This window comes from Podarcis gaigeae (genome assembly GCF_964106915.1).
Source record: "Podarcis gaigeae genome assembly, chromosome: 16".
NCBI lineage: Eukaryota > Metazoa > Chordata > Lepidosauria > Squamata > Lacertidae > Podarcis > Podarcis gaigeae.
In genome coordinates this window covers 22948142-22958794 of record NC_139693.1, presented here as the reverse complement: position 1 = coordinate 22958794, position 10653 = coordinate 22948142, and the positions used below count along the sequence as shown (strand labels likewise).

General features: G+C 50.2%; 1 protein-coding gene across 1 annotated transcript in view; it reads right to left on the bottom strand.

Annotated features, from left to right (window-relative positions):
* Window positions 1-237: 237 nt before the first annotated feature.
* TBC1D10A (TBC1 domain family member 10A) overlaps window positions 238-10653 on the bottom strand; it is a 38204-nt gene continuing 27788 nt past the window's right edge. Inside the window, exons 3-9 of the mRNA XM_083717363.1 lie at window positions 10499-10606; window positions 9344-9450; window positions 7891-8005; window positions 6852-6917; window positions 5918-6107; window positions 4308-4462; window positions 238-2469 (exon numbers count right to left, since the gene is read on the bottom strand). Coding sequence (XP_083573489.1) covers window positions 2080-2469; window positions 4308-4462; window positions 5918-6107; window positions 6852-6917; window positions 7891-8005; window positions 9344-9450; window positions 10499-10606 — 1131 coding nt within the window. The 3' untranslated portion in view covers window positions 238-2079. The remainder of the gene's footprint in view (window positions 2470-4307; window positions 4463-5917; window positions 6108-6851; window positions 6918-7890; window positions 8006-9343; window positions 9451-10498; window positions 10607-10653) is intronic.

Sequence of the window (10653 nt, the reverse complement as noted above, 5' to 3'; positions counted from 1 at the left end):
TTAGTTTGCCTACAATGACATAGATGCTTAGGAAAGCAACACACAGGGTGGGCTTTTCTGCAGCAAAGGCCATTGAGGAGAAAATCAGAATGGAATTTATAGAAGTGGCTGCAGGCTCAGCTGCCAAAGACACTCACAAAGGCTACTTGCCAGGCAGCTACCAAATACTCACTTCTTTAACCGCCCCTGCCCCACCCCCCAATACCCAACAGAAAGCCACTCAGACAATGCAGACCATTTACATAATTATGGTTTTATTTTGCCTTTTGTACAAAACACTTTCAGCTAATGATTTCCCGTTTTTTTTAAAAAATGCACAAAAATAACTCCAGACCCATCAGTAATAACCGAACATTGGGGGAGAAGGAAGACAAGCCTCCAGCTCCCCACCCAACCTGGACACATACAACCCCCTGGGATGGGACGGTGCAGGCGAGGTCGGCTATCAGAAAAGATGGCCTCAAGTGCCACTGTGTCACCCCATACTGACGGATCTGTGTTGAAGGAATGAAAGGGGGCCTGTGGAGAGGAGGGAGGGGCCTCTCCTTGAGCCTTCTTAATAAACTGCAGTCTCCCACTTTTTTGCTTTGGGCCAGGAATTAAAGTGTTGCCCATGGGAGCCTTCAAGACCAGGGAAGGTTCAACCTCAGCCTGCAAAGGGGCTAGAGAGAAAATGAACAGTGGCAGGGGTTTTGCATTTTGGAACCAACCATTCTATGAACAGCACCATATCAGTTGAGAGGCAGGGCCACAGGCAGCAACCAATGGGTGCTGCTCAGTCCCTTCTCTCTGGCCATTCAGGGTTCCAGCTTTAATTCCATCAACTGGGGGAGGTTGTAGGTGAAGGACCAGGACAGCCTTCTGAAGAATGAGAGGGTGGGCAATGGAAGTGACTAATGCCTTGGAAACAAGCTGCTTCATTTTCCAGGGGGCCACCGGCAGAGCTGGACCATAAGTCAGCTCAAGCCAATGCTCAAAGACCCAAATCGCACACACGAAGCAGCAAAAGCTAACATATTTCTGCAGCAGTTTCTTCTATAAAGAAAATTGGTCCAGAAGTGAATGGTGATTTCAGTACTCCCGATTCCAGCATGGAAAACCCTTTTGAAGATTTTGGTCAAGACAGCAAGGGAAGGTGAATGTGTTAGTTCTCTGACCTTCACAAAACTCTGAACCATGTAGGCACAGAACAGGTCACCTGATTGGTCTGGCGTACAGGGCAGAAGACACTGGGGTAGGAGGGGAAGAGGTCGGGCCCTCCAGGAGCAGAAGGATTTCCAGATCCGGGTCAGGGCCACCAGAGTACCAGCAGGCACCCACAATGCTTGGGCAGTAGAAGGAATAGTTTCATCAGCTGATGTGAGGAACCCAAAGGGAAGGGAAGAAGGCCCAGAGGGGAATGTTGGGAAGGGAATGTCAAAACGATACGAGAGCACACAGCTACTCCCATGATTGAGGTTGGAATGCAAGTCCTGTAAGAGGCAAAGTCTTGACCGCAACCCTGACTGCGTGAGGAAAGAGTAACAGGTGGCTAATAGGCCAAGAGAGCCAGGGAATGGATGCAAGTCCCATCCGCCGGAACAGAGAGGGCCACCATCAGACAGCCAACTTGGCTTCTGCCAATTCCCCACAGAACAGATACTCGCTGGGCTGTCCCCAGCACTGCCAAAGCAATGATGGTGGGTGCATAGCAGGAATTAAACCTGTATCTATACCTGCGTGATCCTCACAGACCAAACCCTGCAGGTGCACAGCAAGGGCAGCACCCCGCCCCATCCTGTGAAGACTTCGCAACAGAAGGCAGAACAACAGCTACTTGCTTTAGCCTTTCCCACTGGAGACACAGAGAGGTGCACTTGTTGTGCCTCACCTTCGGGCCACCGGGGGGCACTGCTGCATACAGTTAAGATCAAGCTAGAGAGCCCCTGCAGTCCTAGCTCACCTTGAGTGCAACAGCAGAAATTCTCAGAATCCCAGCTACCCACTCACCCCCACCTATGGGTCGCTGGCTCCCTCTGGCTGCAGAGGCTACTAAGAGCAGGCCAGGGGGTGGTGGTCTGGAGTGTTCAGCCACCAAGTTTACAGGTAAGTGTCCTCGCTCTCCTGAGAGCTGAGGCTCTCCTTGGACTGGTGGAGAGAGGACTCTGGCGCCAGCAATGTCCGAGTCCCGTTTTCTTCGGGGATGGGGCCGTTGACTGGGGTGCTCTTCCCTTGGCCGCCTCTCTTGTTTCCCTTCAGCGGTTTGGTCTTGCGGCCCTTGGGCGAAAGTGTGGTGCCGGGGGGCAGGATGATGGAGGGCGAGGGCTCCAGAGCTTTGCGGGAGTAGGGCTCGGCGTCGCTGATGGCCTTGGCACCGTGGAAGCGGGGAGGGGATTTGCATTGCAGCTCCCCACGGGTCTCTTTCCACTTCTTCAGCTGGATCAGGTGCTCCCGCTCTATCTGACGCTCCGTCACTGGCAACTCTATGATCTAAAGGAGGACCAAACAAATAAATAAATACATCAATAGCCAGTTCATCCTTGGGCATCATGTCAGAACATGATACGGAACAGAGGAATGCCAGCACCCAAAGTTTAAGGGTATTCTGTCCCCCTCCCCAAATATCCTCCAGGTTCAGCTTCTTAAACGTGGAAACGCATCGATATCCACATCTTAACTTCCATTCAATAAAAACCGAACAAATGTTGACTTCTGCTCTCAAGACGCAAGCTGCATTTTGAAGGGGAACAAGTGCACAGGCTTACTCAAAAGATGAAAGAGTGTCTCTCTTCTTGAACTGTCTGAGCCTGCACTCAAGTTTCCAGAAGTGAGAGCTCTGCCACACATCGCTCACCTCAGTCAGAGAGGGTTTCCTTCTGCCCTGGGAACACCTGGGACTGAAAACAGGGCCCACCTCCCTCCACCTCTCTTTAAGGAGGGGTGCTAAAGAACCTATTGCAAGTGGGGGACCCTAAACTTGAGTCCACCCCAGGGGCTGCATGTCAAAGTCAGTGTGGCCAATTATTTCTAAAGGACAAATTTGGAGGGTCTGGAGGGGGGGGGGGAAGAGTTCATGGCAATCTTTTCACATTAGTCGGGTACCCATGGGAGCAGCCAGGTATAAATAAACTGGAGGCTGGAGTTCCAGGTCACAAAAGAACTATTGGGGGGGGGCAGATTTGCCCCATGGTTACAAGGTTAGCTGCCTCTTGCCTAGGAGAGTCATTAATATACAATTGACTAATCTTCAGGATACAACCCCCTGCAGAATACTGATTACACTTTGTTCTTCTTGAACAGTTAAGGCAAAAAGCAAGGCCTGCCTGTATAACACAGCCTGGCTGCAACCAGGAAACACTCTACTTTGCCCTTTTGTAAACCAGTTATAAAAGGGCTATTCCAGCAGAGGGCAGTGTTGCCTTGAACACATCAAAATCCCAACACGAATAAAGTTTCTTTCTGCAGAGCACCCCATTGGTCTGCCTAGCCCATTACTGTCAGTTCTGGCTGGAAGCTTCGCCAAGGCATCAGGCAAGACTCTAGAAGCAGGTGTGCACAGTGAGACTGAACCTTTGGGCAGGCATGGGCTGTGTTTTATATTACTTTTACACACTCTGGGACCTTCTGCTGAAGGAATCTCAGAATTGGCAGAGTTGGGAGGAACCACAAGGATCATCTAGTCCAACCCCCCGCAAGGCAGGAATCTTTCACCCAACGTGGCGCCCGAACCCAAGACGCTGAGATTAAGGGGTCTCATGCTCTACCAGTCGATATAAACAAACAAACAAACAAACAAACAACAACAACGGGGAGGGGTGGGCAGAAGGTAGACTTGGATCTACCTGAACATCTTGGGGTGATCTGCAGTAGATCCATAAGGATTTCCAACTCTCAACTGTTTCAGCAGGAGCAAAACAAAAAACTAAACAACATGCCCATGTGACACAGAATTCTAGTTCACTAAGCTTGACAAAGAGTTCTGTGTAGCCTGGAAACACACACACTGCTTCAAATGACACAGCTTGTAGTATAGTCAAATCTGGTTTTTTGGAAAGGGAAGTAGCGGTTCAAACGCAGCACATTTGCTGTGAATCTCAGGGTCATCCAGTTCTGGATGCAGTTCTCCAGAACCACAAGTTGGGCCTTTTTGGGGAACTCTGAGCTGGTGTGGTTGCCTACTGACTTGGGGGAACTGAGGCAGCGATCAGTGCTATGAGCTGCACTGGGGAAAAGTGACTCCTTCAGTCTGATCAGGTGACCAGTTTACAGCCACGTGCAGTGAGGAAACCCACTGAACAGGCTGGGGCCAGCCCCCACTCCCATCTTACCTCTTGCACAAGGAAAGTCTCCTGCATGATCTTGGGGTTCAGGGCCCTCAGCCGCTCCATTGTCTCATACTGCCCCTGGCAGGACTTGAGCTTCTCAGAAGAGCCCAGGGTGTACTTCAGCAGCACCAGACCCACTCGGAATATAATCTTGACTCCTGGAAAAGAAGAACAGGCTGTCAAGTTAACCATCAATGTGTGGAACAGTCATCAAGAGGCAGAATACAAGTCAACCTACCTGTCCCTCCCAATTTATTTAGAATACTTCTGTCCTGCTTTATAACCCTGAAAACAGGCATGGAGAAGTCTCAGTCCTGGGGGCCAAATTCAACCCCTCCTGGCCCTCCACCTGGCTCTCAGGACCTGCCCCAGGGGCCACACACCCTCCCTAAGCCACATTGCCTTACAGATCCTGCTGCACCCCCTCCAGGTGCTGTTGCCTGGATGGAATCCCATCTTTGTCTGGATGAGGGATGGAGAGGGGTGTCTGGAGAATTCTCTGACTTTGAGGTGTGTGTTCCATGCAAAGGTGAGACTTGCCCACTTTTGCCTTGGCCGCGCCGGAGGTTGCACACAAGGAACTGTAGCCATCAGGCTGAAAAATGGTTCCCCACACCACTGCCTCAGAGACAGAATTTGCTCAAGCACTGTTATGCTGGTAAAAACTGGGCCAATCTAGGCTTTTTAGTCACCTTCCTCAGCAGGAAATGCCCAATACCACCAGATCAACACACACTCAACATGCACAGGGGTCTTCCACATTCCCATTCTTCCTCCAGTAAGGAAGTATGGCTTTACATTTAAGAGGAGAGCCATCAGTGTGGAGTAGTAGAAGGAAAGAGAGTGTTAGATTTTGAGCCAAAGGGTGTGGGTTGAAATCCCCCTGTCCTCAGCTACAAAGTCTGTTGGTGATCTTGGATCTCTCTCACACACAGAGACCCCACAGTGTGGATACAAGGGTCAAACATGCTGCATATTGCTGCCATCCAGATATACACAATCTGGGAATAAAGTTCTGGCATTCCTCAATATAAAGATGCACATATGCCAACTGCCAGCAGGAGGCAGCATTTCAACACAAATGGATTCTCCCAAAGTGGAAGATGAAAGGTCAGCATTGAGAATGCTGCTTGCCCCACATCTGCAGTTTTAGGAGGCCCTCACGCTTATGTAACCTACCAAGATATGGGACAACCTTCCGGGGGCCACTTTCCGGAGCTAGGCAGGGCCAGAGGCAAAAATAGGAAGAGCCTGCTATAAAGTAGGACAAATTTGTTATCAAGGAACCTGGGAACAGTAGCCTGTTCCAGAAGGAAACTTTCTCCAGTGGGCTTAAAATACAGAGACAGGGAAGCTGTGGCCTTCCAAATGCCTCACATCAGCCCTGACCACTAGTGATGCTGGCTACTCCTGGAGTCCAGTGATATCGGGGGGTGGGGGGCACGGATCCCCCAGCCTGGGCATAAAAAGACCCCTTCTATGGTTGTGGAGCCAGAGGCAGGAGGATGAGCTGGGATTATCCCTCACCCTCATGCAGCCAAGTGTGCCTCACCCCCTTGGTCTCCCCCCTCCAGTTAGCAATGCGATTTAAGGGGCCCCACCCAAGACAGTACCTTCGCAGAAAAACATGTCCCAGACGCGCAGCACGGAACTCCAGGGCAATGTCCTGGAGAAGGCGCACATGAACCACTCTGTCATGTACAGGATGGGGTCAATCTTCTGCTTGCTTAGATGCTTGTAGGCCACAGGGGAGACCTTCTGCAGGAGAGAGAAGAGGATCTCCCCATCCAGCTGGATGGCCTCCTGCACATAGAGAGAGGGGGGGGGGGAAGGAACCTGGGTCAAGGGCAGGCAAAGGGTAAGGAAAGGCCTGGGTTGTCACAGGACCACATGCTCAACTCCTGCTGGTCACATGACAGGTTGAAGGCCGAAAGGAACATAGGGAGATGCCTTATGCCAAGTCAGGCCACTGGGCCCATGCTGCTCAGGGCTATTTACACTGACAGGCAGCACCTCTGTGGCATTTCTGTCTCTCCCCAAGCTCTAGAGGATTGAACCAGGGATTGTCTGCTTGCAAGGGCAATGCTCTACCACTGAGCATGCTTTTGAGGGAATTGGGTGTGGTTAGCCTGCGAAAGAGAAGACAAAGAGCTGATACAACAGCTATCTTCAAAATCTGGAGAGCTGTTCCATAGAAGATGGGAGTGAGCTGGCTTTCTGCCGCTCCAGAGCAGAGGAACCCAAACTAATGGATTCAAATGACAAGAAAGGAGATTTCGACCAAGCATTAGGAAGAACTTTTGAACAGAGGTTGGATGGCCCTCTGTCAGGGATTCGTTAACTGTGCTTGCTGCATTGTGGAGGTTTCGACTTAGATTATCCTTGCAGCCTCTTCCAACTCTACAATTCTATTATTCCATGTCCCCTTCCTCCTCCCTGCTGAATTCTACAAGGGGCAACACAGATTGAAGATCGAAGAAGTTGCCATCCCTTGGACTAGCCTGCCCCCATCAAAAGGGGCATTCAGGATTGCTCCAGTTAACTCACCAGCTTCTCACTGTAGTAGCCAGGAAGGTACTTCTCACAGATCTGCACAAGGCACCAGAACGCTTGCTGAGGGCAGGAAGGAAAAAGGAGGAAAGGCATCACTCTGAAGCACAGAACAGAGCTGATTGGAGCAACGTGCATTCAAGGTGGTCACTGTGCAGACTGATTTAACACCTACCCCACTGCTTTCCCCATCTGTGCAGTCCCATGATGGGAGGAGCTGCAACAAAGAAAACTCTCCCTTCTGTTGCAACTATTCATAGCTGCTTCATGCACCCTACTCACTCCCAATGCTCCCAGAGAGGCAACACTGTAAGTGAGCAGTACACAGAGAGCAGGAAGCTACAGCCATTGGGACAGAGAAGCTGCCCAGACATCTCCAGCTGTTTCAACTACATCGAAGCTGGGAGGGGGGATGCACAAGGGGCTTCTTCAGCTCACCATGTGGAGCTGTGCCTGACATGCAACACCTTGTGTGGATATGAATAAGTCTGGCTAAAGATTCCTGGGAGTTTGGGGTGCAAATCCAGGGCCACGGTTACTGGGTCGCAAATTGCTTTCAAAGCCAGATTCCAAATAAGAGAAATGTGAAGTACCACTGCAGGAAGAGCCGCAAGGACCATGTCAGACCACACAGACACCTCCCCTTTTAAGCAAATTTTAACAGACAGCACAGGATGTGTATGGGGGCCGAAACACCTTCTCCCCCCAAGTGCTGCTGACCCAAACAAATTCAGAGTCCTATGTGCCCATTTTACAGTTGTTGGTTTTCAAAAGCCCAAAAATCCAATTACTGATCATGCAGCCCTTCAGAAAAAAATGGGGCTGCCAGGGGGTCCAATGAGGGTCTGACCTGTGGAGCCAAAAAGGTTTCCTATCCCCGTCTTAGATGGAAGCGGGAATCAACCCAACAGGTTGATTAGGTTGAACTATGAGGGGAGAACTATGAATGGCATCTCAAGCTCCTTGGAGGTAAAGTTGGAATACAAATGTAAGAAATCAATCGGGGAACCTCTGTTCAAAGCAAGGCACCACCTACCTCTGCAGGCATGTGCATCAACAACACTGCAGCAATTGGAGCTTGGGCCTGGCAGTAACCTTCCTCCGGCCGATAGAGTGTGTAGGCCTTCAGTACCCGGAATAAGTCTTGCTGCCTGCAGGGAAAGAGCAACCCACACCACAGGCATGAGAACTAAGGGAATGCAAAATCTGCCGCTCATAAGTGGAGCCCCCAAGGACTCGAAATTGCACGCAAGCCAGGAGAGAGATGACGTCCACAGTAGGGACCACAGAACGAACTTCAGTTTACAGAGTCCTGGGTTCAAATCTTGCCTCTTTGCTGCTGCACCACCCCATCTGCCACTCTGGGGAGGCCTATTTTGCAAGGTTGTTTTAAGGCAGGGGTAGGAAAGCTGCGGCCCTCTGGATGTCATTGGACCGCAACTCCCAGCATCTCTGACCATTGACCATGCTGGCTGTGGAGAGACAGGAGCCCATGAACATCTGGAGGGCCACAGGCTCCCATGCCCTGTCCAAAGAAGGATTGCTTCTACTGAAAGGGCTCTGACTGGTTGAAAAGCGGTGTTAAAACAAAAAACAAAACGTCATGTTTGGCTACCTGAAAACAATCATGCTTGTGGTTTGCTTAGTAGAATTTCCATTCCCTTGGCAGAGCCTTGGAGATTAGCTAAGCTTGGAAGTTCTCAATGAAATTTCAAAGCGGTTCTCCTTGTCCCTCACCAGGAGCTGAATTTCAGTTCTCCAAAGAGGCAAGGAACCTAGCGACCAGAGTTGAGACTTTGGCCCTTTGCCCTTTTCCATTACTAGCAAAAACAGGGAGAGGGAGGTAAGAGTACAAAGTTGTAGAACTACAACCGATGTAATCATACCAAATCATGATGCAAGCTTGTTTATTTGCCTGAGCCACGGAGGCAGCAGGATTCAGCTGCCCTTGGTGCCAAAAGGTAACCTGAAATACTGCACCAAATGCTCACAGCCCTGTGAATATCCCTAACAAAAATAAAACAGATTGATGGCAGCTGATGGCTTCCATGGTCTGAAAGGAAAGTGAACTGCTTCTATTTGCCCCAGGGTATTGTTTTATTCCCTCCCCAGGCAACCCTCCCACCCCAAAGATTTGTCAGGCATGCCCAGAACTGCATCTCTTTGTATGCCAGACGTGCCCAGGTGGTCAAGGCAACCTGAATACCTGGCAGAAAGAACTTCCTTATAGTCACTGCCCTCTGCTAATCCACTTTCCTCAGCCCCTGCCAGCAAGACAAGAGGGTCAAGTGGGGTTGCCAAAGAGATTTCAGACAATGCCAACAACGCAACGCTAGGCAACCTGCAACACACACCTAAAGAAAAGCTGGGAAGCCTGCCCAACGCTGGGGTCACCAAGCCACTGGGCGGGGAAGGTGGGTGCCCACGTGTTTGCCTTGAACAATAAGGATCAGCTGGTATTTGACCAGAGGAGAGACATTTTGGCTTACCCATGTCCTCCACGAGCAACAAACATTTCGTGGAAGGGAAACTGCCTGTGGAGATCCCGCTCGATCACATCCAGCCACTTGGGGTCTCCCGGCGCCAAATCCAGCTCCTGGGGAACAGACAGAGTACCCACTTTGTTAGTTGCGAGACTGTGATAGAAAATGAGTTGTTGGGAGAGGTTTTCCCCCAAGTATCCATGGTGCTCTCCTCTGGATTGATGCTGTTAAAGATACACCAAAGTGGATGCTTAGAGATCCTTGTGCAGGGGGAAATACTAAAATGGGCAACGACAAAACAGACTTCTCAAATGAGGGAGTGATGACACTGGGGGTTAAAGGTGAGGACAACAAACACCACCTCCCTCCACGACTGAAGGAGGAAATGTACAGCTCAATAAGAACATCAGAAGAGTCAGATGGATCAGGCCAATGGTCCCTCTAGTCCGGCCTCCTGTTCTCACAGTGGCTACTCAGATGTCTGTGGGAGACCCTCAAGCAGGACCTGAGCACTTTCCCCTGCTGTGGCTTCCAGGAACCGGTTTTCAGAAGCATTACTGCCTCCAACTATGAAGGCAGAGCATAGCCATTGATAGCTTTATCCTCTGTGATTGACACTAGAGGGGTTGAAGCAGAAAACACTCTAGTATCCCTGAACTAGGGTGCACATAACAGGATCAGAGAAAGCTGCCTTACAGCAGGTCAGACAATTTGTCCATCAATGGCTATCAACCCTGATGGCAGTGTTTACCTCTTGATCTTTGCGTCTGCCCATGTTTGTTCTCGTTTATATATGCATGCACAATGCCACAGAGAAGGAACCCCTTTTCATTACTTGCGCTAGAGAAATTATTCAGCACCAAAACGACATGTTCAATTTTTTGTTAAGGGTGCAATGTCCAGAGACTTGGTTACATTTTAGCGCCTTTTTGCAGACTTTGCCCTTTTAAAAAAAGTGAGTTGCCTCCCAGGATCAGAGCAGGGTCCGAATTACACAAAATGTTAAATGCATCTTTACAGTCCTCCTAAGTCACATGGACTTTTCCATCTAAGCAACCGAGAAGTCAGCACATCACACGGTAGCAGATGCCCTTGAATAACTCTGCACTGTAGGAATGGGGGCAGAGAGGTCGTCTTATCCCGCCTCGAGAAACGCCTTACATCAAACTTCCCAGAATTCTGCTCCAACTTGACTTTGCCTCCAGAGAGGTACTGCCAGGCCCTACCCCGCAGCGATGGTGGGATCCCCTTCTGGCATCGCAGCCGGATCTGAAAAGGCAAAAGAGTTATTGCAGAGGTGTGAGAAAGCCATATTA